Raw genomic sequence first — 27,324 nt, 5'->3', positions numbered from 1 at the left:
GTGGCAAATGATCTGAGGGAGATTTAGGAACAGGACATGTGTGTCTAACTTTATCATGCTATGATACTGGTGTCAGTCTAAAACATATGGTCTAAACATGAATACTGTGACGAATAATACAGCTTAAATATGATTATTACGATTACTGTGGACCCACCCTGAGTTTGGTCCCATAGATTTTCTGATGGCCTATAATATTCTCAAGTTTGCTTTTAGAGCTACTTGAGATGTGCTTGGATAAAGACATTAGATACATCAATGTTGCAAAACAACCCGTGAGCGCAGGCATGATATTGTGCGGTTATTTTCTGGAACTGTCGTCACCATGGTGAGCTATCGTCGTGCATTCGGATTCTTCTTACGTCGCACTGACGCCAGACCCTCCATGCTGCATTCGTGTGATCCCGGTAAACTGGTAGCCTACGTCTAATCTCTGTAATTCAGAATACAACTTGACGTCCTGCACACACGTGCTCTCGTAGCCAGAAGTAACAGAAGCTGCTTTAATTTACCTATCGTTATAATGAATATATTTTGTGTGGTACTGAGCCACATTGTGCCACAGCAGGAAAGCAACGAGAAAAACGCGCATTAAACTAATTTGATGCACATGTATGTCACCTAAAAAGTCTTCCAGTTTGTATGCTTCCGTACATAGATCCCACAACTCTTCTCCAATATACTATGCTTGTTCCCCACACGTTTTAAACAAACACCAACACAGCTCTGATGAAGACAATGCAGTCAAAACGTTTGCTTATTCATTTGTTTTTTTTAATCGAAATGCGTTGCTCGTGCTCACTAGTCTGCACCTCGGTGTGTGCGCGTTCTCAAAATGACAAAGCACACGTACATTCGTGTGTTTCATAGCAAGAGACAGATTTCCAATTTGTTTGCCCAGCGTTGACTTGACATTGGGCTGACTCGTAAGTCATTTTTCCGAAAGTCCGTGAAGGTGTCGACAAACGGAGGAGGCTCCTCCCCAACAACAGTTCCCGACCTCCGACGAGAATTCAAGCTGCCACATTGAAGAGGAACAAAAAGGCAACCTAGCACACTCCCTCCACTTTCTCCGGGGTAGTCACGGGATTTCAATGTTCAGCCTGCTCTTTGTAAGTACCATGTAATATAACTAAGTTTAACTGACCCAATTGAAATTGTCTCTGATGTGATCGTACACGATCGCAACAACACACATCCACAAGAGCCTGATTAAAAGTTGGGCTAGCTACATATTGTTAACGTTAGATGATTAGCACAACACAAGGGAGCTTAGCTAAGTAAGTTGCATGAGGATACGAACCAGTATGTAACCAGCTCGCAGAGCAAAGCATAAGCGGCTAGAATATTGGCTACTTAACGTTACACTGTTCAACATTGTGTTGACGTGTATTAATATCAACCCTCATTGTTTTGCTCATCGGCGTTATCCACCCTAAAGTGAGTTAACGTTCCCACTAGCTAAAATAGGGAGTCTTGAGTCTATCTCTGAACTGCCAAACGTTGCTAAAGCAAAGTGACGGAGCTGAGCTAGGCTGCTAGCTAAGGTAGCTACGTTAGCTTGCTGCTAAGGCTATTTCTAGAATAATAATAACAACATTTGACGTTGCTACTGCCACTATCAGCATGGGGCCACTGGGTTTTATTTTTATTTTGAAGGACTGTATATTAGGTGTTGAATAGGGCCATGTTATTGTCCAAATTGCACGAATGTCGTTTTCAATTTCATGAAATAAGGGCTAACCTAAATGTTACGCTTAACGGTAGCTGTACAATGAGCTCTTTGCGTTTCAGTGAATGTAGCTTTTCTCTTGGACAACATGTAGCTTAACGTCAACGATGCTTTGGTTAAGTGCTGTCTTTGCGTTCACGAAAGCAGCATCATTGATTTCTAGTATTTTCATTTGGTGTTTATCGGTGGACTCGACAGACGTCAGTATTTGTTAGTTGTGAGAAGCTTGGCTAGAGGTATAGATGGCGACTGAGCTAACTGCCTTCCGCCCTTTGTGACAAATCGTGACCCAAAAGCATGGTTGAACCATTTCTTTTAAGCCACATGCTAAGCTAACATTTTAATAACAAAACGAAATCGTCGACAACCCAGTGTTTCCTATCGTGTCTTGGGTTCCCTACTGTATTGTGTCTTGTCAAACTGCTGTCTTTGTTGCCAACTAGCCGGTTTGACTCGTCAGCCTTTCATGTAAAATGTAGCTAGCAATGGGGTTATGTGGGTCTATAATTTAGCCTAGTCTGGTTTCTTAAAACAGAAAGCCCCCAACCATTTAGCCATGTTGGATGAAGTGAAATGCGGAAATGCACTTGGGGAGGAAGTTGACTGAGCAGCTGTGACACTAAAGGCTGCACATTCCCATGCCTCTCAGTTTTCATTTTATGACCTTCCTATGGTTTCAGTCTCTTCTCTGTAATAATAATTCTAGTGGGTGGCTAATACAAGTGAATAGCTTTGGACACTGCTACCAACATGGGTGGATGAGTCAATGAGTAACTGGTGTAACAGGTAAGCTAATTACATTCCTGCTTATGAGTCACTACAAGGTGACCTAACTTCCCTGCAGAGAGTATAGAAGATGAGTTATCAAAACAAACTAAGGGCATGGTAATGTATAGCCTAGTAGAAGTAACAAGGTATCCCTGTTATAACTCTATTTGTATGCAAATCACATACTTGTACAGCGTTGGATAATACTAGCAACAATGACAGACTTGAGCACTGTGCTTGTTAATGCTCTATTCACATTTTATTGTGAAATTGGGTCACTCATACTGGTGACCTGCTTCATGTCATAGCTAATTGACACTTGATGCGCAGCCCAATCTAGAAATAGCATATCTCCTCAGTCCACTGAGCACGGCCTGTAGTTAAAGGCACGCCTATACAGTGGAAGTCCCTTATTCATGAGATTCAAGTCAAACTACCATTACCTTATTTTTGTGCATGTTGGTAAACTATACAAATGCAAGGCTATTCCTAGCCTTCATTTTGCTGCACCATTGTCAGATTTGGAGGAAACATTTCTTCATTTGTGCATTGTCATGTTCTCCTTGCAAATCATTTGGTGTACTTTAAGATTGAAGTGTGTCTGCGTGACATTTCACACCAACAGAAAGATGGTTCCTCTGTCTATAGGCAGCATAAAAAAGGCAATGTGACAAGTGGGGAATTTCTCAGCCTTGGTTACCGTAACCGAGAAAGGCGAGCCCAGTGTACAGTTACATGACACCAACCTACCAAGGAGGTTACTGGGGGAGAAGAACACCTATGCTGTAGCCTGCTGGCATTCAGCCCATCTAGCCACATGGTGGCTGTGAGTGTTGAAAATTAGGGTTGAAGAGGTCATTTCCACAGTGACTAGTTGAACAGATTTTAAAGTTTAGTTATGTCCCTGGGTGTCTGGCTGTGGTGAGGATGGAACATGAGCTTTGGTTTTACTATGTGTTAGCTTGCTAAGATCCCTGGCTCCAGAGTCATTTTATGTGTTGAAATCAGCCCAGGATTAGATGCCTGCACTTGTTTCTTCTCATTTCCAGTGGTTTAATGAAAATCCATATATATAATGATGCATTAGTAGCCATGGGCACCATGTGTGTTTTCCTGTGCTGTGTGTTGGTTAATGAATCCTTCCCTGGTCGGCACGGTGTTCGTTTACGGTTGTTGCCACAGCGCTGGGATAAAGCGAAGGCACCGTATCTGTAGTACTGGCAGTGACAGATTGACACCTCTTCTAGATGCTCCTGCAAGGCTGCCTACTGAAACTATAGCAACAGGTAGGAATAGGATCTTCCTTTTGTTTTTGTGTTTACAGCTACCTTGTCTAGCTACAGCTGCCAGAGCTGTTAGCAGGGGAAAAACACTGTCCTTTGCCAAAACATGCTATAGTGAGTGTTATTGTTATTAGTGCTGTTGTTTGTAGGCATATGTAGCTGCGCACCTTTACTGATCCAGAAAGTGTTCTATTTTTGAAGCAACTATTGTGTAGAAAATGCTGGGATATTGCACATAAACAAGCTTGCTGTTTGTTTCCTATTCCCTGGGCACTATTTTGCTTCTCAGTGGAACTTGGCTTTTTCTTCATTTCCTTAAGCAGCTTATTAAACGCATGAAATGTGGGACTGCCTCTAACAAAATGACGTCAAACTAATTCATTGTGGCCATAATCTGAAAAAGATGGGTTTTCTTCTTGGAGCTGATTTTTAAGGTCACAGGGTATATTTGATGCATGTGGTAAGGAAGTTGGATTTCGTCGGTTAAAAAGTTCCTAGATCAGAGCCTATGGCTGCCCATATACTCTGAACCCTAACCCTATGCTGCTCCCCCTACTGCGTCTCCTGCTTTGCTCTGTGAATGTTTAAAGAGAGCACCATTGCTCTTCTCTGATCTCTTCACAAGGGACACCAGAATTCCCAACAGGGGCACTTGTTGCTACTGCTGAGATAATCGTTGATATGGCAACCGGCATCCCCTGATGCTGCTGTCAGAAGGCCAACTTAGTTTCCAAATGTCAGGAGAATTGTTGTCACGGTGGGACGCTACACCTCTTGGCAAAAAAATGTGAGCGGACGTTCTCCTCTCTGGGTCTGTCTGTTGCTGAGTGTCGGCCTCCTGAAACGCATTTCTATTTTAGATTAGAAAATGACAATTATTTCTTACCAATTACTATGATTTCAGTCGTAGTAGTTGTGTCCTACATTGACTCTGGTTTATATTTCTCATCCAAATATTTAGATGAACCACAATCCAAACACACACACACACACACACACACACACACACACACACACACACACACACACACACACACACACAAGAACCTTTTTGTTTCTGTAGTAGTTTAGCTCAACAGGAAGTGGCTTCCAGTTATTTGTCAGAATGGAAGTAATTGTGAACTGAGATGTGGACGGAACACCTTGTATTCTGATTGACTTATCAGCATGTTAGCTGTGCGGATTTTTGCTCCACAGTTTTAGTACTAACTGTCTGTTCCTTGATGTGTTGGCTACCAGGTAGAGGCGTGGCTAACTGCTGTGATGAAGGCGTCTGTCCGAAGCGTGATTTATGGTTCTGCGGAGGTTCCACGCAAAGCTTTCGCCGCGGCCTGAAGTTTATACTTGTGCGTCGATCTCTTTAGGAAAATGGCAGTGCCAGCATTTATGTGAGTTTGGGCACTGGAGTGTGCCGTAGAGCGAGTGAGAGAGCGATGGCGAATAGCTTCGGAGCGAGTGCGCTTAAGCTGGGAGACGTCCTCCTGCGATTTGAGGATTGTGACATGAGATTATGACTCATCAAAGGAGCCCAGAGATGGCTGGATATAGTCCCTCAACCCATATGCAGCGGTATCGAAAAACTATCAATAATCGTGACACACATTAATATAGACAAATATGTTAGTAGCATGTTAAAACACATTGGTACAAGCACAGGTGGTAATTTCAAGCAGTTGTAGGCTGGTGAAAAGTGATACTTTACAGATGTATCTTTCATCCCATCTGCTGACTTAAACTTGGTTGCGACATCATATCCGCGGTTGTTCTGAACGGATGAGTTTCCACTGTCATTGAGTGATCCATTGAAACATTAGGAAAATGCTCAAACAGGTTAATGTTTCACTCATTTGGACTCTAACTAGGGATGTCCCAATGACGTTTATTTATTTTTAAATGAAACTTCATGTAGTCCTGAATGTAAACAAATTGTTTCATACTAGATCAATTCTATAGGCATAGCATGAAATAGACGGCTTTCCCCATATCAACGTTTTTCCTTTTCCTCCTCTGTCTTTTTAAGGCTTATTGTCAGTAACATCTATCATGCAGGTGTTTGATTTAGTAAAAAGTGTGGTTAAAAGTGCAGCTAGGCCACAGCGAGGACAGAACAGGCCTTTGTTTGGGTAGGTTTTCCTCTTTTCATTCCCATTTCTAAGGTACTGAGCCCTGGTCTCTTTCAGTCCTTTCCAGAGACGGATCAGTCCTTGCCCCCCCCCCCTAAGCACTATCGGAGGCCTTTGATCGTCACACTGTTTATCTGTGCTCACTCAGAGGCTGCAAAGCTGTGTGATAAGTGGGCTTTGCCATGTGCGAGTACGGAGTGTTTGTCTGTTCACGGAAATAGGCGGGTTACATATTCTTTTACCTCATCTCTCCAGCCCCGTTTACACGGACACAAGAAGACAGAACAACAAGTACTCTGCGGGAAGATTGGCTCCTGTCCTCTGGGAGCAGAGAGAGAGGTAACCTGTTGTGCTGAATAGGGGACAGAATGAGGATGGCCATTTACCAAAATGTCCACAACATTTAGATAAGCAACAAAACCTACAACTGCCATCAAATTCTTTCTTTTTTTATGTTTGTTAGACTTATTTAAATTAGTTTTTCTAAATTTGTTCAGAAACATGCACCACAAATGGTCTAGGGACCCAATAAATATATGCTTGGCACAGCATCACGAGCATTAAAAGCCAATAACACAGCAAATAATATATACACTGTTAAGGTGCACACCCATTTACAACAACATGGCATACTGAATTCAGTAAGTGATAAGTGGATCTAATCAAGAAGCAGAAGTGCATATCATAGCAGTGTTTCACAGCCTCTATCTTGCAGATGTTCTGACAAACCACAGAACCAGACTTTGTTTAACACGCAGATGGCATTTTTTTTTATATACTTTTTTGGGCTTTTCCACCTTTTAATTTTTGACAGGACAGCTAGGTGAGAAAGGGGAGAGAGAGGGGGAAGACCTGCAGGAAATTGTCACGGGTCGGATTCAAACCCTGGACCTCTGCGTCGAGGCATAAACCTCTCAGTATAGCATGTGCGCCTGCTCTACCACTGAAGCAACCCGGCGGCCACAGATGGCATGCTTTAAGACAGTCAACGTCAACTGGCGGCCCGCGGGCCACATCCGGCCCGCCAAAGCTTTTAGTGTGGCCCGCAGAATAATCATGAATTCACAAAATGTAAAGAGGAAAAAATGCGTTCTGTTATTTATCATTTCAAGCATTTAGAGCAAAAACCCAGCCCCCTGTATTTGCATCTCTATTCACATGCCGGGATTCTGTAGAGCGATGCCCGAGCTCCACACACACCGCTGAGCCGGGATGTGTGTGTGTGTGTGTGTGTGTTAAAACACGCAGCACCTGACTGGGAACGATACGGCCGCTGGGGCAGATGAACTCGCGCTAGTCTCTTTTCTGTTAATAGGCTACAATAAAACCTTTGAGTAAAAAGTCAATACTTATCAATGCACTCACCTGTGTAGACATAAACATGTAGAAAGCGATATTTCAGTCTGCTCAGTCCACTCTTGTCCACCGCGCTGTTTTACGCAAACACAGCTCTACTCTGCAATTTTTACAAACAAGCTAAAACAAAAGCTGTCGGTTTGTAGTCTAACTGTTTATCTTAGTTTGCCGGGAATCTGGGAATTTGGACAAATTCTTGTAAACCTAAACTCTTCGCTAGAGCGGTAAATCTATGGAGGTAGGCTATTATAAGACCAAAACAGATACATGTGGACAGATACTTAACATATACTTAATATGCACGTGAATGACACGATCGTTATGTTCGAGTTCTTCATTCTTGATGATGATGATAGCGGTTGTATTATTTTGCAACAGCATCTTTCTTTGTAAATGAGGCATACATGACGAGTGCATAGCCTGCTAATCAGTCATTCATCATTAAAGCTGGGCTTTTCCACGTCTTTGACAGTGACATGTTTACCCGACAGCAGCCATTTCTTTCTGCAAGCATTTTCCACCAATCAGGATGCTGCATACTACAATAATGTTTCCATAATCACAGACTTTAACCATCACTCCTCAGTGAACTGCCTCCTAGTCTGAGATCATTTTCTAGTTAAAGAGCCAGTTATCAGTATGTATGAGTTTGCTCACACTAATACATGTAAAAAAATATATAGCATTAATTCACTAAGAAAGTGGAAATTTCGAACAAGAATAGGCGTATTTGGTATAAATTAATTTTATTTTCTTTATTTGAAAGTCCGGACCCCAGAGTGCCTGCTTAGAAAAATTCTGGCCCTTGAAAAAATGTAGTTGACGACCCCTGCTTTATGCACAAATAATGCCAACAGTGCTGGTGCTCAACGTAAACCATGTGACATGTGCTTTATTGTCTGTTCATGTGTTAGGCAGTACAACACCTAAAAAAAAAAAGCTTTGTTAAATAGATGCAGGTTCATCATTTTCATCAGTTTCTCTGAATGAAATTAAAGCTGTTATTTGCGAATGTAATCCACTGTAACATATTACAATTAAATTCTGTAAATTGGCCAAAGAAAGTCTTGACTTATGTCTACTTTACTGTGCTCTCTGCAGAGCAGAAACACTGATGTTTTTTTGAATGAAAGCAAGTGGACTGTCTTTTTATTGTTCATACAGACCATAAGAGTCGTGAGTCATTCTTAGGGAAGCGACCTAGCATATGAACTACCAGTAAACCTAAAAGCATATCAATATTTTAAGCGTATCAACGTAACCGCTCTGCATCGGTACATCAGAGTCAAAGTTATTCTGGTCAGAGCATCTTATTGTATCATAGCTTCTACTGTCTTTATGTGCAGCCATTCGTTTACTTTTAACCTGTTTATGTTAAGTTGGCTTTTTTTTTTATTAACTTCAATGAGTCTTCTGCTTTTTTGTTTTGTCTGTAGCAAAATACTTAAAAAGTTTAAATTGGAGCACTAATAAACGTGGAAAATATACCATCAATTTTGCCCTTCGTCTTCGTAAAGCATATCATTTCTGTCAGAGGGCACACTAGTGCGAAGTTATTTGTCAGTACAGTTACCTTTTTGATGTTTCTCTCCTTTTATTGCGTGCCCTCTTTACAGACTTCCACTATTGTTTTGAGCAGATTAAAAGCTTGTGAGCAAGGGTAGGTGAGAAGTTGTGATGAATGTATAAACCCTTCAAGAGGTCTGTCGTGGCTAGAGGAATCTTACTTGTAGGCAGCCTTGAGAATTTTTATGTGCCTTTTTGGGTTGGAGAGTTGCATTCATGGAGGGTCATTCTGTACCCCCAACCTATTTCTAGGCTTAATCAAACAGTCTACCCACATACAGGCTATAACGGGAGAGTTGCTTTTTTTCTCTTACAAGCAAGTGCAAAGGGAAGTTCTTATTAATAAAGTTTTTTTATATATATATTAGTGTTGCTATCTTGGTTTTTCATTTAGTCAACAATACAAGATCTTTGTGGTGTTCATTGTCATACTCTGACACCAAACCTTTTTGTTTACAGGTTTTTATTTCCCAAGCACACTGTTGAATGTTTGTGGCTCTATTACCACATTTGAATTTTGGACAGGGAGTACTATGCCGTGTTAAGGAGACGTCTTGTAGTGTGGTTTTCTTTTTGAAAAACACAGGTTTATTATATTTTAAAACCGAGACGACCACAAGCAGGAGTCAGACTGTCTGTGCATGGTTCTGCCTTGACGCAGGTAAACACAGACATGACCACTTGTTACTCATGTCCCAATTATAAGGCTCTGATTGGGTGTCTGGGTCCAAAGGGCAGGCATATATATATATATATATATATATATATATATATATATATATATATATATATATATTTTTTTTTTTTGCTATGTTTTATTTCATCCATCTATAGATGTTAGGGATGGAACGGTTAAGTAAAAAATCTGAACCGTTCGGTCCGCTAGTCACGGTTCGGGGAATGTATTTATTGTTCGGTTCATTTTAGCCTCACAGATTTCAGTCAGAATTGGAATTCAGTGGGGGCAAAAGCAGCACTAACAAACACAATAACACAGGGGCACTTTTTCTTTTTGATAAAACAACCAGCCATATTCCTTTTTATTAATATTTCAAGTGGAAACACTTTATTGAATTAAGAGCTGGCATGTTATAAGCTACTGTTGCTTAAAAAAAGTCATTGTGATATAAATCCAAAGGTGATTTTTTGTGAACCGTTCCACCCATAATAGATGTACAAAGATACTAAAACTGCCCTCCGATGCTAAGGCACACGTTTTCAGTTCTAGGGTCTCTGCACAACCACATTCATTTAGACCTGGACAAGAAGTTACTGAATTTGTCTTTGGAATTTATAAATTGACCCACTAACACATAAAAAAGCCTGACTGCTCCATTAGGCATTCAAGGTAGGATAGGGCTGCACGATTATGGCCAAAATGATAATCACGATTATTTTGATCAATATTGAGATCACGATTAATTATCACGATTATTTGTTGATTTTAGCCAAAACAAATTTTATTATATAATTATAACTGCTTTTACATCCATATTGTGCTACATTCCTACTAATACATCCATATTGTGCTACATTCCTCCTTTATTGAAGGATACTGTGAAGGAGTATGCCATTTCAGCTGTTGTGCCCGCTTTCCGCACATACGCATGTTTGCCGTGAAAGATACAGGCAACGCAATTTTCTGTTCTACGCATTCATGTGATGCCTGGTATCTACCAGACAAAATAGCTACGCCGGATTTCTGTGGCTCATTACACTGCCACTTACATGTTCCGCGCTGGCGCCTCGAAACTTACGTACGAGGCAACATAAACATCGCTGAATGTCACGCTAGTAAACACTAATGACACGTTATACAGCAGGTAGCGTTAGCCTACCGTTAGCGACAGTAGTAACTGGATTAAACACGGCTAAAATGCTGACTGCTAAACAGTATAGTGCGTCTGTATTTCACTGTAGGATTCAGACAGCGGGACGTCCAACAGTCTGCTGCTAAAGCTATGAGCTAAAAGACACAAACTAGCACCGGTCACTGCTGTTGTCTGAAAAACAACACAGCCGGGACAAAATGTTGCGTTTACTGGTAAACTGGTAAACATCGTGACCGGCTTATGATGACCGACTGTTACCTGTTGTGGAATTTTCCTCACGTTACTCCGTCCTCTGTGACGGTTTACATCTAGAAACTAAGCTGCGCGGTGCAGGCAGGGAACAGCTCTGATTGGCTCATGGAGACATGTGATCAGACAGTGGTTTATGGAGCGCTAGATTGGCTTTGCAAAAACTGTTCTATGAAGGGAATGACTCATTTTAAATATCGCTCGATCACACAAATTTGATCGTGGGAAGCCAAAATCGTGATCGTGATTAAAATTCGATTAATTGTGCAGCCCTAAGGTAGGATGTACCCAATATTTTTGAAGCGATGGGACATTTTCTATATATATATATATCTATCTATCTATCTATCTATCTATCTATCTATCTATCTATCTATCTATCTATCTATCTATCTATCTATCTATCTATCTATCTCTCGTTTCTATCGGGATATCAAAAAACCAGCGGCTTAACAGCGTTATGGCACTATTTTGACAGCACTTTACGTTTTGTTATGTTCATTTTGCACTAAAAGTTCTTAATAAAATAAGAAAATACTCCGTACCTTAATTTGTCAAATATTGAATACACACAGGGATATACAAAACAGGGCTATTTATTTATTGAATTACCAGAAAAGGTGCTATATTGTTATTGAGATATGAATGACCTATATTGAGCTAGATGATTTTGGCCGTATCGCTTAGTCCAAATGTATGGCCTCAAAGCATTCTGGAGTCGGATGTTTGGTCATGGTGCTGGAGCTGGCAACACTTCCCACACAGGTATATTCAACCTTTGCCACACCCATCCTATCCCTACCCTCATGGCATGTGAAGTAAAGGTGCTGTTCTCAGAAAGGTTTTGAAAGGACATGCACCAGTTCTTCCATGCTCCATGACTGCATTCTCAGAAATCCACAGGCGGGGAGGTTATCAGAATTCAGTCAACAAAGCATGAGGCCATACATAATCTACTGAGTTGGAAGTCTCACTTTCAGCCAGAGGCTCCTGTTTGCACAACCAAAGGGTTTGCACCTAATGGGGAGGTACAGCAGCAGTTAATGATCCCTGTTGGAGTTTTGCATATAAGTCAATGCCATCTTGTCCTGGCATGCCTGGAGATTGTAGTCTTTCTTGTTACACTAGATAAACTATTGAGGCTACAAAAAAGGATTAGAAGCTTATAACTAGTGTAGCTTGTATGTGTGTGTGTTTGCTTTCTTGCTTGCACATCTGTTTGTCTTTGTGTGTTTTCTAGCATGACTGATGACGAGGGGGGGGTGCACTACTTTCTTTGTGCGTGCTGTTTGCTGAATGGTGTGGTGACCTGTCACCATACCACACATTGACAGGCCCCTTGGACTGTGTTCTTGGACTGTGTTCAAAATTTTTTGCCTTTTTTTTTTTTTTTTTGCATGATGTTTTTTTTTTTTTGGGGGGGGATCAACTAAGGGCTTTGACACATGAGCACTTTTAGACTTTAAACCAATTTGTTTGGGAGATGTTACTGAAGGTGTGTGTGTGTGTGTGTGTGTGTGTGTGTGTGTGTGTGTGTGTGTGTGTGTGTGTGTGTGTGTGTGTGTGTGTGTGTGTGTGTGTGCGTGTGCTGCACGATATTGACAAAATGTGATATTGTGATATCGATTATGAATATTGCGATATCGATATTTTGATATTTTTGTAAAATTACAAAAGTTAGGGGAAAACGCATCCAAATAGATTCGTAACAAATTAAACAAGTTTTCTTACAACACAAGGTTTATTTCAACTGACTGTCATATTGGACTGGTACAACATGAATAAATGAATGAATAAATAAATAAGGAACAGGACATGTTGTACTGGTTGGACGGTATAAAAACAATAAAGAGAACAGGACACAACTTTTCTTTCGCTTCTCTGATTCGTTTAGTTGTCTCTATCAATTACTTCACTTGCACTGTCACTCTCTCGAAATATACACACACGTGGTACGCTCCATAGGGCTTGTCACGTAGTGGACGTGCACTAAAGCTGCTTACACATATAGCCGACGGCCGACCGTTGACAGAAAAGCCAGTCGAAATGATCAGTCTCCCCGTGTTGGTTCGAGAAGTGCCACAGAACGCACCAAAAAGACGAGATGAGACAGGACGTAATACATCTCTATAACAGCAGGCGGCGCTACTCTGTATTGTTGCCCAAGAAATGAAAACCAGCAGCTGATTGGACGAACGCGTCACATGGGTTTGTTTTCTCCGGAAATTCAAAGCCAGACTGTCATGGCGGCTCATTCAGAATACGATCTCATATTGTACTAAAATAGTTCACTGAAACATGTTTCTGAGCCCCCCTCCACTCCACAAAATAAACAAAATATTTCATACTTTTTGCGACACTTTCGATATATTGCGATGACGATATTGAGTCGACATATCTTGCACCCTTAGGTATCATATTGCACAACGTGATATCGCGATAACGAAAGTAAATGAGTTGCAGTGATCGTACTGAGAGTGGTTTTTCTAATTGTTTGATGCTGTACTGTAGGACAGGTGATTGTAGTATGAAACTTTCAACCAATCATGTTGATTAGCTTTCAGTGTGTGCAGGCGGCTGTCCTGAGACTGCTTGTCTGGCCCACACCCAAGTTTGACACCAACTTTCACACAAAGTGTGAAAGAAGCCCTAAAAGCAGGCATGTATCGGTCAGTAGAGCGGTTCGTATAAAGTTGGTCCCAGCACTCATTTGAAATGAACGAACTGAAATGAACCAACTCTTGTTGGTGTGAGCACACTGCTAGGTTGAGAACAGCTCCAATTTGAGGTGAGAGCCGCCCACCCAGCCTATCAGCAGCATTGACGTCACTGCAGGGAACCAGCTGGACCTTTTTGGAAGGTGTGATCCTCTGTTTTCTTTCAGCCATACATAGTCACTGCCAAGCTCTTGACTTGCTTGTCTGGCTTTACTTTTTTGTTGCTGTTGTTTATGTTGTTGTTGTTGTTGTTTCTTGTTGTTTTCTTCCTCACTTGTTTAATTTGGCTTTTCCATTGCTGTCATCTTGGTTAATTTTCTTCACATCTTACCGACTTTCTTCATGTTACTATTCCTTTGTCCCAGTCCTCCTTGACATTTCCGAGCGTATCTGTTATCTTTTATTTGGCATTCACAGAGGCCGCAGGAATGAAGACATGCCCCTGTTACTTTTGGCCCCCTTTCTAGTCCCACTGATTGACGGTTTCTGTGAGTTTGATTGCGATTGTCGAATGGTTTCTCCCCGCTTCTCCTCAGTGCTAGCTATATTGGACAGTTAAAAGGAGAATGTCACCCTGTTTTCATGCGTCTGTGTATTTGTGTTTATGAAAGTGTGTAGTCAGTAAAGGGTCTGAATGAGACACTAGAAGGAGCAGTGTAGCAAGCAGGTTGGTATGTAGGGCAAGAGTGTCAGTGCCTTATCTTTCTAGTGCCGTCCGTGCTGCTCTCACCCCAAGGAGAGCAGGCCTTTTTTTTTTTTCTTCTCCCCTCACTGTCCATCCTGCAATGGATGACAGGCCCTCCCCCTGCTTTTTTACTCGGCTCCCACACAGCAAAGTAGCCCTCCAGTTGCTTCAAAGCAGTACAGTGTGGTCATATCCAGTCTGGCTCCAGACAAAACACCAGCGAGACTCAGGCACAACCTCAGACCACCAGACAGGGTTGCGTGTAATACTAACATCTTTCACAAGGGGGGAAGAAGATGGACTCAGACATTCCACATTTTGTGTAAAAGTCTGATATTTTGTCACCGTTCCCTTTAGGTCCGTATATTTCGTGTCCAGACATTTGGGTTGTGTTTGTCTCTGTCTTTCTACTTTTAGAACAACCCCCTCGCCCTTGTGGCAAATGTATTGCCCCAGCCAGCGTGTGACTATTTACACTTTGTACATGGTGTACGTAGTATTTATGTGTGGTGTGTGAATGATGAGGATTGGCCACCTGACAGCTATCGGGTGTCAGCAAGAGCTGCCCACGACCTTAGCTCTACAATTCCCAGGCAGTAAAATCCTTTACGAGGCTTTCAATTAGGACTCCCACTGTAGCACTTGTCTCCATGCACTTTAGCTGTGATAACAGTGGCTGTGGAAGGTGTAATCTATTGCTGATATTATGAGCTTTGTCAATGGAAAATATTAAGTCATATAATCTGCTACTGTAAAATGCTGCCCGTTTCTCTTCCACTCAAATCACACTACAAGTTTGTAGTTTGCTATTAAATCTGACATGGCTTTATACTTTGCCATACAGACTGATGAATCATCCTAAACTGATGAGTTGGCAGTTGCAGGATACCCATGCCCCTATTCTCATTCTTTTTCGACTTTATCACCTGTTTAGGTTTGCGTGGCATTTTCTGTTCTGAGATACCGTGTTCCTTATCAGCTAGTACTGCTACTCACTGCTCTCTCACACCTCCCCATCCTTCTCTCTCTCTCTCCCCCTCTCTCCCTCCCTCTGTCTGTTCTTTCTCCTTAGTCACTGTAGGAGATTTCTGGGTGCATAGACATTGAAAGTAGGGGTGCGGGGGGCTGCTGCCGACAGCACCAAACCTTTTTTATTTTTTTATAAATAAATGACTTTCTGTCTTTCATATTTCCTTACAACATAAAAATATTTGTTTTCATATAATGTGATAAGCCTGTCTCCTCATGTGCACATGCACTTTTTATGAAAGGATGTTATTAAGGTTTCATGATTGACATGAGCAGAACTTTCCATAAGCGTTGGCTTCCGGCCGACTACTCATTTAAGTCTATAGCCCGCTACTTTATTGTATTTCATTTTTGATTCCAATAAAATAGCCTACTTTTGATTTAACAAGTTGCGATTCACTATGCGTGCACATTTTATGGCCTCTATAGCCGCTGCTTCAAAACAATGTGAGCATGATGATAGAACGAGCCGGTCTGTCTGTAGTCCTGTGCGCGCTCAGCTGAGACGCTGTGTGTCCTGCCGATTAGAGAGCGAAGAATCATCTTCAGTGTTTGACAAATATTAGCAAAATAATGGATGACAAAACGCTCCTCACGATGACAGAACATTCTCATTAGACGGGCTATTTCGGCAAACACCGGTGGCAACAACTTGGCGATTGCGCGGTAAGCATTAAAAAGTCCTTTTGAAAGCACTGCATGTTCCATTGGCCTATATGCCACAGGGTGTTTGTAGGTTGAAAGAATTAATGAATGAGCCTTTTATTTAAATCTTTTTATAGCAGAGCCATCTCTAAGACACATTGCAAACACACAATGTTGACAAAGTGACAGAACTGTCATATAAGGCAAATAGCAGCCTCACTATAATTTACAGTTTAAAACACACCTACTTTTAAAAATGTCACAGAACTCCCTGCAGTATTATGTGAGTGCATTAATGTTTCTGGTAAAACAATACATTAACATTGTGGCATGTCTTGATAAAACTCGCATTGAATCAATCAAATAAATAAGAGGTCGAGTGATTCTTAATTAGCCTACAAAAGTTCTGATCAGTCAGGAAAAGGCGTGGTTTTAAATATTAAGTTATTTACAGACTACAGAAGAAGCCTAACTCTCCTTTTACAATAATTTACCACATTTACAAACAAGTAGGCAAACTAATGAAAATATGCAATAATTAAGATCAGTGTATATGATGGATGTGACATTAGAACGTGCCAGAGGCCACCAAATTTGGGCTTTTACAGCCAAATATGTCTCCAGATGGACATGCCCCCGGACCCCCAACCCCACAGACATATATTTACAGCAGCCCCTACCAGAAAATGGTTCCAACATCCCTGTCTGGGTGAGGTATTAATCCATCAATTTTGAGATGCTGCTTTGTGCAGCTACTAAGATGATCAATACAATGACCTTAGAGCTTAAATGACCGTTGAATAATGACCGTTTGGGTAACCATGTGTTACCAAGTATTTTTTTTAAAGCAAAAAATGCCAAACATTTTTTTCCAGCTTCTCAAATGTGAATATTTGCTGGATTTTCTGAGTTCTAGTAAACTAACGATCTCCCGGTTATGGACTGTTGGTAAAAATGGTAACTTTGGGCAACTGTGTAGCATTTTTATTATTTTTAGACATTCATGACCAGCTGATTAATCAATAAAATAATTGGCAGATTAATCCATAATGAAAATAATCGACAGTTGCTGCTGCAAATGACTGAATGATTTGGCATACACGGTCCATGTTAATTCAGAACAAGTCATGGTATATCACCCATTCATCTTGAGGCTGCACAGTTTCAATGCTTTTTTATTTTTTATTTTTTTTAAATGCACCACTTCTTGTTTCCTGTGTGGTTAACATGTTTTGGCTTCTACTTACTGATTGGGTGTCTGTGTGTGTGTGCGTTTGTTTTGTTCTTCCTGCATCTGTGCAGTGTGTAACTGCAGAAGCAGTTTGCAAATTTCAGATGTAATTTGCATGTGTTCCCAGCAGCGCAGGCCTAATGTTACCACAGTTTACCCACTTCTCTATTTACAAGCTCACCAAAGAGTAATGGCATTTTTTCATTACATGGTACCTGCTCGACTCGCCTCGACTCTACTCGCCTTTTTTGGTTTTCCATTATGAAAAAATGACCCTGGTACCTGCCAACAGGTACCTCCATCGAGGTTCCAAGCGAGCTGAAGCGATACCAAAAGGTGACGTGAAAACCTGCAGGCTACTGATTGGTCCGAGAGAATTGTCACTAATCACTGCGTCATCATTGCTAGCGACAGATGGGGGTGTCCTGAACAAACCCGCCATTTCTAAATAGTTTAGCCAGCTGTGTGTGTGTGTTTTTATTTTTTAATTTTTTTGCTGCCTCCAGCTTCTTTTGAAACAAAATTAGTTTTCTGGCTGTGGCAACAGCCACATGCTGAGAATCCAAAACCACACACCTTCGATGTTCTGTGTGTGGTGTTAGGTCACGGCAGTTTCCTGCGGCGTCGCTATGACGACCAGCCGCGCTCGCCTCACGCATGAGGCGGTACGACATCTGCAATGGAAAAAGGAGGACGGGGCCGAGTAGAGCTGGTTCTAGGGCGGGGCGATATGGACAAAATCAAATATGACTATTTTTGACCAAATACCTCAATATCGATACCGTAACGATATTGTAGTGTTGACTATTGGTGCTTTCACAAAATATTTACACAATGTAATGTGTGATAAATAATCATCAGTAATGTGGATATAATGACTAAGTATGGAAAGGCAAATAATACAGTTACAACAGTCTGGTGTGTTCAGAAGATGACATCACTTTACTGTAATGCAGCCTTTAAAATCAGGAAAAGACACATGCCATATTACGATATCCAAAATCTAAGACAAAATCTAGTCTCGTATCACGATACCGATATATCGCCCAGCTCTAGCTGGTACTAGCAGTGGGTAAGCGCTATAAAGGCCTTGGGTTCAGTAGATTTTTTTGTAATTACAGTACCTTAATCTGTAATATACAGTTTATGAAGAGTTGACCAGTAAGCTAGACATGCATATTGGCACGTGTATTGTTTCCACTGTCTCTATCAGATCAGTGCGGGAGAAGTATGTTGGTCTTAAATCATGTTAAACACGGTGAGGGAATGGCAACCAACGCAGAAAGCCTAGATCATTCAGTTCATATACCAGTGTGAACTTTGAAATGGTCTTTTGGTCTGCCTTTTTGCTTTTGCTAACCCTATTATTGGCTGCATTTAAAATGCTGTATGCAGTCACTTTGTGCATCTGGGCATCCATCCACAAACCAGCTGCTTTTCATCTTTTAGCATAGGCTGTCATTTTGGTGTCCTTGGTGTGTCTGTTGGCTCTTTTGTTCTTCAGTGTTTCCTCCATGTTTCAGTCTCTCTTTACCCTCTGCTTTCCTTTCCCCAGTCAGGTTTCACAGGTGAAAAGCAGGTTTGCTGCCCCTAGGCTTGCCACGGTAGTCACCGTTTCCGGTGTTACAGAGGTCGGGCATACAACCGAATACATTACTTGCCCAGAAAACTAAACCCCTATTTTGAGTTTATTTTCGGGTATCGGTGCCCACTAAAATACTAAACGTGTTATCGAAGTCGGACGACGGGACGCCTCAATTATAAACTGAAAATGTCTGCTCCACACAGCAGCAGCACAGAGTTGCGGGAGACACGTAGTAAGGAGAGTTTGCCGACAAGACGATGGCGGAGGATTCGGTGTGGTAGCGAAAAGCAAAAGCGCCTATTTGGCAATGTTTAATAGGGAAAAAGGAAAATCCCGCACTCTGCTCTGGCTACAGCATCACCATTTATTGATGAAAACTAATGTTTTGGTCTCTCTATAAATGGTGAGAGTGCGGGATTTTCCTTTTTTTTCCTCCAAGTTTGCGATATTTACCAACGCACCTACACAGAAGAACTGTTTGGTGTGCAAATTGTTTTTTCGAATAGCAATATTTAGGGACACCCGGGTAGCTCACCTGGTGGAGCGTGTGCCCCAGGTGCACAGTCTCAGTCCTCGACGCAGCGGAGCCGGGTTCGATTCTGACCTGCGGCCCTTTGCTACATGTCATTCCCCCTCTCTCTCCCCTTTTCAAGTCTTCAGCTGTCCTGTCAAATAAAGGCCTACAATGCCCCAAAAACAGAAGGAAAAAGAAAAGCAATATTAAATAGGAAAACTGATAACGGTAATGAAGCAATCTTTAAACTCCTCACAGGCGGAGCGCGCTGCATCTGCGCCTGGCTCCGAAGCGGAAGCTCGACAGGCCAGAGATCAAAGGAAGAGCTCTGTGAGCGCAATCGACGAATATCTTTTTCTTGTAAAAATGTCTGATGTAATCGGTAATAGGGATGGGCGATATGGCCTAAAATCCATATTGCGATATAAATTGCAACCTCTTGCGATAACGATATATATCACAATATATATAAATTATAATGGAACCATTTCAGACCAGGTTCCATAGACTCTAAGGAAAACCAAACTGCTAAATGTATTTTTTATTTTTATTTTAAAGGGAAAGAAACGTAGTGTGTAGTTTTGAGAACATTTATTGTTCAAAACTGTAATTATACAACATAATGTTGCAGATGAATAAAATTCAAGTACACTAGTTGCAGAGACTTTGACAAAGAAAAAGTTTAAAGTATTGGGTGTCTACTCTTTAGTGCAAACCATTCTAAAAGGCACTACACTTAGTTTAAGTCCTTAAATGCCACCTGAGATGCAGAGAACAGGAAAAAAACTGGTGTCTGTTTAGTTAAGGAACACACTGTACTGAAAATACTTTCAGTATTAGGCAAAGATGCACACATACTTTAAATAAAAACATATTTCAAACAAAGTTTCTTACCTGCAGCCTTATATGTCGCGATTTTAGGCGCGCGGACACAACACACACACACACACACACAACACACACACACACACACACACACACACACACACACACACACACACACACACACACACACACACACAACACACACGAGTCGGGACTTTTCCGGTGGGCCGGTCTGATAATAGTTATACATTGCAAGTTGTTAGCAACACCATCCGGCGGCCTGGCGCCGCTGCCTGCTGGTCAAACTGTGCAGCCTCTGCTCAACCCGTACGGCAGGGGCCGTAAACGTCCCGGTACATTTTTTGGTCCCACTGTCAGTACCCGATCCGTTCCACCTGCACAATCTGTTCTGCGCATGTGCAAGATGACACGTATGCCATGACGTAGGCGCAGATGATAATGCTGCGTTCATGTCACCTCGAAATAACAGGCACCGCCCCACTGGTTACGTTGTTTCTGCAGCTAGATTCAGTCTAAAATAACGTTGAAATTGAAAGTTAATGCGGAAAAGCAAGTACAGCTAAAATTAAAGCGACATTGCAGTAATAACAATAAAGACAAAGTGTGGAGTGATTTTTAATTAAATGAGCACAAGTAAAGTAGAACTGAAGTAACAGCTGTTATATATGTTAACGTTTATTTTCAAGTTTTATTTTGAGGGTCTTTTAAAGTTTACATGCTGTCTCAGCTAGCGGTTAGCCGAATTAGCTGTTAGCTAAACTAACGTTAGCTTAACTGTGGAGGCTAACGGCAGACCGCTGCAATCAACTAGCGGTTAGCCAAATTAACCGTTAGCTAAACTAACGTTAGCTTCCCGGGGGAGGCTAACTGCAGACCGCTATAATCACCTAGCGGTCCGCCGAATTAGCTATTAGCTAACTAACGTTAGCTGGAGGCTAGCGTGTGAACATCTTGCGCATGCGCAGAACGGATCGTGCAGGTGGAAGCGGTGCCGTTATTCCAAGGTGGTGGTGGAATGAACGCAGCATTATCATCTGCGCCTACGTCATGGCATACGTGTCATCTTGCACATGCGCAGAACGGATTGTGCAGGTGGAACGGATCGGGTACTGACACCCACTCCGCCGCAGCACTAGCATCGTGAGACCGTCCTGATCTCGCGAGCTCCAGTTTTCCACTCTCAGATCAGTCTGGCATCTTCAGATAGAGAAAATTTGGAGCAGTTAGCCAAACGACCGGGCCAATCAGCGTTGGTTTTGAGGCGGGTTAGGTGGTGATAGACAGATGGTTTATCCAATCAGCTAACCAGTATTTCCAGACAGCGGTAGCCCCAATTCTGTTAGCCACTCGCTAATGCTTTTTTTTCTCTTGGATCCTTCTTTTGGAATATGGTCCAGGAACCTGAAATGGTGCCTTTTATTCCTAAATTCTCGTTACGCAAATATCCTTTACCGACATGTTGCTTGCTTGCAGGAGCTAACGAGCTGTGCTTTGCCTGCAGCAGCAGGGGCGGGCTTGTGGTTGTATTTTCATACGCTTTGTTGATCTGATTGGTTGATTTGGCCCGTCTATCACCAACATAGGTGATAGACAGATGGTTTATCCAATTAGCTAACCAGTATTTTCGCCCCTTCCCAAAAGTTCTCCAACGGAAAGTTCCCAGATGGATATGCCGAGCAAATGTGAAGCAATCCATCTGGCAGAGTCAGGTTACCGCAGCACACACGCACACACGGCTGTGTGTTCAGCGGGGAAGTACAACGTCTGCAAACACCGGCTGCCAAGACTCCAATCGTCCGTTATATAGTGAATGATCAGGCTGATGAAAGGCTCCGTGGTACGGCTCGACAACCGCTCCGTTGTAGCGGCTTAAATCCAAACCAAGTCCAAATAATGGATGTCTTTTTCACCAGCTCCTTGTTTCGCTTTTAGTCATGTTTACTCAAGATGGCGATGACGCGTTGCAGCTCGTGGCTCTAAACTTCGCGGATTCGTAGATTGCGTCATCAACATGAATTATCGCGATAGTGCAATACAATTTAAAATGTCTATCGTAGGCCAATTTTGTATCGTTTCTATTGCATATCGTCTATATCGCCCATCCCTAATCGGTAACACCCGTCTTGTCACAAGTTTATTAACCGGTGGGAAAATTTCCTCTGCCCCTTTTTTTTCTTTCTGTAGAATTAGAAGGCAACAAGTCTGGTTACCCTTTTTTTATTTTTTATTTTTTTAAAGCTTCAGTGGTTTGCATGCAGTACTACCACACTGTGTTCAGCATTGCTCAGAGGCGGTAATTAAAGGCGTCACGGAGGATCTCTGCCATCACGCAAGAGCAAAAAAAAAAAAAAAAGAAGTGTGTTTTGAGTGCCCTCGTGGCTGTTTCCAAGTATAAAAGACCGAAGGGAGGAAATAAACTTATGGAGGAGAGTGGGTTGAAACATCCTCTTGACAGTGGCTCTGTGGTTGGCAGTCAACTGAGCGGATAAGTGACACTGGGGTAGGGGCTGGGAGCAAGACGAAGAAAAAAAAAGGAGAGAGTTGGTGTGGTTTTGAAGAGTGGCTCTGGGTTGCAAAAATGGACGTCTCTAACTGGCTCTTTTTAAAAACAAAAAAAATACTAGAAATCACTGACGTGGGGTTAAGAGACACAATATAAAATGGTTCTTACAGTTAAGTAAATTGTGACCGAGTGGAATAGGAATGGAGAGCGAGTCCGAAAAAGTCAGTCTCAAGGAGGTGAAAAGAGGGAGCGTGGGACTGAAATGCTGGGGCTGTTTGAAGCTTTGCCCACCCACCCTGCAATCCTCACCTTGGGACTACTGCCTGTGACACGGTGCTGAAGTCCAAGCCCTTTCTCTCTGTTTCCCGCCCACCACTTGTGTGTGTGTGTACGCAGTCAGCGTAGTGATAGCCAGCTCTCGTCATCCACTTTTCCCTACCCTCCTTTCCACCCCCCCCCCCCTTTTCCCTTCCTACCTCTATCCCTCCTATGTTGCTCTGAGACGGTTCCAGCCAGTTTGTGGCGGCTGGGTTTAGACTGTCAAGGACTTGGCACAGTTTGACTGAGGGCTGCCTGGCTAGTTGCAAACCAGACATTACCTGTTCTGTAAGTGTATGCGTGTGTGTGTGTGTGTGTGTGTGTGTGTGTTGTCTGTGTGCGCTTGTGTGTGTGCACTCCATACTGAGCATATTATTAGATTCCATTTTGGTGGCAGGTGGTGATTTGACAGGGTTATGTAATCCAAAGGTGTAGTCAGTTCACAGCACTGAACATAACGCAGGCTGGAAGGTAGAAACGTTCATGATGGTACCATTTTTTAAATATTGTAATTGAATTATTTTCCATTATTTTCTGGAAATTAAACTCCCGATATAATTGTGCTAAGCATAATCACAAGAGCGGCGTCCTCAAATATGATGACAGACTCAATTGAAGCTTTGAATGTTATTTTTTTTTTTTAAAGACATTCGGTACAGCCCTACTTTATGCTTAAGCTAACGCTAATAATGGGCTTAAAAGTTTGACAGGAAGTGCAGACCACTCTCTTTACCAGCCGTCATTAACTCAAACTACCGAAAAACTTGCATTTATATGCAAAAAGGCTTCTCCCACTGTTCTTTTATGAAGAGCAAAAAGACAGCTTATTCACCGTAGGGGTGTGTGATGTCATGTAACCTCACTCTGGTCTTTCTCCCCTTTGGCAGGCTTTCTGTGTCGACTTGAGCCGTACCTATATGGCGTGTGTGAGCGGAGAATTTTGCCAGGCACAGCACCTCACCTCCGCGGAGAAGTGAATCGGCCGCCCCCCAAGGGACTACGCTACCCAGAAACCCCCCTGACTGCCAGCACACTAGGAACTGCTGACTCATCCAAAGGCCCCCTGGGATACTGCGTAGTCCTTGGCCCGACTGCCCTGCCCTGTCCCAACCAATACGACAAATCTTTGCCCTCCACTTTCTCCTTGAACAGCCAATCACAAACAGCTCTCCTGAATGGGGTAAACTGATTGGATGACTCCTGGATAGTCTCTCCATCTTTCTTTTTTTTTTTTCTTCTTCTGTTCTTTTACATTTTTTTTTGGGGGGTTTTGTATGAATTAATTTTTTACATCCCGGCGTACTGTGGACTAGTTTATCCTTTTTTGTTACCCCTTTTCTGTGTACATCATCCCGTATTTGAATACCTGTTGTCCTCCTGACCCATCCTCCATCACATGTTTTTATTTATTCTACCCTGTACTGAATACATAAATCTCCTAGCAGTCTTTGCTGACTTCTGAGCCAAAAGTCGATTTTGTTTTGTAAGAGTATTGTATTGTAATTGTTTTTTAAGCCGTCTCGCCAACATGAACCGCCCCGCTGCAGTCGAGATTGCCTACGAGTGCATGAGGTTCGTCATCACCCACAACCCCACCAATGCCACACTCAACAAGTTCACCGAGGTATGCCCACATCTGGATATGTTGGTATATGTGCGCGTTGGTTCGCAAATCCTGTATCTAAAATTCTCTCTCTCTCTCTCTCTTTTTTTTTTTTTTTTTTTTTTTTTTTTTTTTTTTTTTTTTTTTTTTTTTTTTTTTTTTTTTTTTTTTTTTTTCTCTCTCTCTCTCTCTCTCTCTCTCTCTCTCTCGATGTCTGCCAGGAGCTGAAAAAGTGTGACGTGAACACACTGGTGAGAGTTTGTGATGCCACTTACGATAAGACTCCGGTAGAGAAAGAGGGGATTCAGGTCCTGGTAAGATTGGACACGTGCACATTTTTTGGCAGCCTTTCTCGTTGTATGTCTGTCCTTTTTCAAACTACACACTCGCGCTCTCTTCTTTTGTCTTCTCTAGGACTGGCCCTTCGATGATGGTGCCCCTCCTCCCACCCAGATCGTGGACGACTGGCTCAAGCTGCTCAACACCAAGTTTCGAGAGGAACCTGGCTGCTGCATCGCTGTGCACTGCGTGGCAGGGCTTGGCCGGTAAGTGGCCAGCTACATTGTTTTGTCTAGAGATGTGACACTAACTTGAGAGGCAGCGCGGATGTTGTCTGGATTCTTGTATGGTCAACTTTTGAATGGCCTCCGGTCGAAGTTCTAGTCTAAGTTCAGTAAGTAACATTCAGTTCCTTGCATGGATACAACAACTCCTAGTGGCAGATATGCCAGGTTTAAGGGAAAGCTGGTGTGTGGACGTTTCATCCCAAACTCTTCCATCCATTTATTTCCTGCTTATTATCCGGTCAGTGGCACGATGGCAGCAGGCTAGTCTAGATTATGTGTTCAGTCACCTTATTATACTAGGAATTGATTCCCAGTCTATAGTTTTCATTAAAACAGAAAGGATTTCACGTTTTGCAGAAATGTTTTTTCCGGTAATTCTGTCCCCCCAAAACTGTGAAAAAAAAACACATTCCCTGCTACACCGCTCCCCAAAACTACGAGGCACGTCACGTGTCTGTGTTGCTCCTCTCCTTGTTGGTCAAATATGCGTTGCTGCAGGTCGCACCAGCACTAGCCATTACCGGCCAGTGTAGACGTTGAAACGAGGATGGCTGAAAATGTGTAGCAAGCAATGTAGCTATATTTGATTAATGTTGTACTTTGAGGTCTGAAACACCATTTGAAAGGCAGAAACTCAAATGATAAGCTTCTCAGCAGTAGCTGGTGTTCCCTGGTGTAATGCCACCCCTTTGATCTAATGTGTTTCCTCTTCCTCTTAGTGTTGTGTGATGTGATGCTGCTGTTTGGGTACATTTCATCTCCCCTGCATTAAAGGGAATAAGTCTGTTTTTCTCCTAATCTTCCTATCGTCCAGCCTTTCTAGCAACCCTCCTCCTCCTCTTGTTAACACTTGTTGCTTCTTCAGTATTGATAACAGCCTAGGCTGGCTTGGCTGGGTGTGAAACTGAACATGCTCTTCTCATTTGAATATACATTGGTCATTAAAACGGTATCTTGACCGTATCTCTTCCTGCTCATGCTAGTGCTCTGCAAATAGACATTCAGCTGGTTATCTATCATTAATGACTACAGTCTGTTGCCTCTGCACACTTAAAAAAAAATAGAAAAAGGCAAATTACATTTGCATGTGATCTGCCTGTTGGTCATGAGGTTGCGCAGGCGATGTGCAGATATTATATTCACAGACCAATGTGACCGTGAATTGCAGACAAGTTATGCCGAACAACAGCACAAGTGTGAAAACAAAGAAGGCAGAAGTACACGATGTGGGCGAACTAGTGTGAAAATGTCTTTCCTGACCATAAACGCACAATAAGTCAATCAGTTCTCAATGGCTTCCAGCATTTTGCATGTCTGTGGCATTCCAGAGGTTGTATAATTACCAGTATTGGTTAGGATGGCATTTTCTGAATTCATCTCCTTCTTTGACCTGTGTTTACTGCAGTCATCTGGGTTTTCCCATAGCCTTACGGTCTGATCTTCTTTACACCAGCCAACATTCTCTTAAGGCCCTTAGTGTGGGAGGCTGCAGCAGTGTGCCTTGTTGTTTTGTCCTTTCTTTCATTCTCATCCCTCGTTTCACACTATCGCACTGTATTTTCTTTTAATCCCTCCCTTCTCATACTATCCCTCGTGATTTTTTTGTGAGAGAAAAACCACTGAAGAAAATGCTCTGTCAGCACTGAGGTTTGATCTGCCAAGTGGTCTCGAAAGTTTTTTTATATTTATTTTTTTTCTCATCTGGTGAGAAACGAGAAGCTTGTCATGTGTGTGTCAGCGTGTGTGTGTGTGTGTGTGTGTGTCAGGGTGGGTGGGTGGGTATGTGTATCAGGGTGTGAGCACCATGCCTCAGCAGGGCAACCGTGAACTTGTGCACCCCTGTTGATTTCCCAGGCCGGTTTCCCAGGTTTAAACCCCCTCCCTACTCCTCCACCATATTACTATGGAACCATGTGAACCTTGGCATTTAATCTTCTGTTCTTTTTCTCTCCTTCTTTGATTCTCTCACTGTTTCCTTGAACTGGTCCATTGGATTTTTCTATACCTCTCAGAGCTCCAGTCTTGGTGGCATTAGCCCTCATTGAAAGTGGGATGAAGTATGAGGATGCTGTGCAGTTCATAAGGCAGTAAGTGCTCTACTTTTGTACTTATAAGGTTTTAATAAAGTTTCAGTATTAAATCTGTAAATTGTACAATTTGTGGGAATAGAAAC

At 42.3% G+C, this 27,324-nt stretch overlaps 1 protein-coding gene across 2 annotated transcripts in view; it reads left to right on the top strand.

The window, feature by feature from the left end:
• The first annotated feature begins 970 nt into the window (after window positions 1-970).
• Window positions 971-27,324, top strand: part of ptp4a2b (protein tyrosine phosphatase 4A2b) — a 28,419-nt gene continuing 2,065 nt past the window's right edge. The window contains exons 1-7 of one of the 2 annotated variants that reach the window (XM_039820483.1): window positions 980-1,112; window positions 6,162-6,245; window positions 23,870-24,162; window positions 24,498-24,606; window positions 24,807-24,899; window positions 25,000-25,130; window positions 27,164-27,238. In XM_039820483.1, coding sequence (XP_039676417.1) covers window positions 24,158-24,162; window positions 24,498-24,606; window positions 24,807-24,899; window positions 25,000-25,130; window positions 27,164-27,238 — 413 coding nt within the window. In that variant the 5' untranslated portion in view covers window positions 980-1,112; window positions 6,162-6,245; window positions 23,870-24,157. Of the gene's footprint in view, window positions 1,113-6,161; window positions 6,246-23,869; window positions 24,163-24,497; window positions 24,607-24,806; window positions 24,900-24,999; window positions 25,131-27,163; window positions 27,239-27,324 lie in introns of both variants that reach the window. The other variant, XM_039820482.1, reaches the window with a different exon arrangement.

This window comes from Perca fluviatilis, chromosome 13 (assembly GCF_010015445.1).
Source record: "Perca fluviatilis chromosome 13, GENO_Pfluv_1.0, whole genome shotgun sequence".
In the NCBI taxonomy this organism is placed as follows: domain Eukaryota; kingdom Metazoa; phylum Chordata; class Actinopteri; order Perciformes; family Percidae; genus Perca; species Perca fluviatilis.
This window is presented reverse-complemented; position numbering and strand designations above follow the sequence as displayed.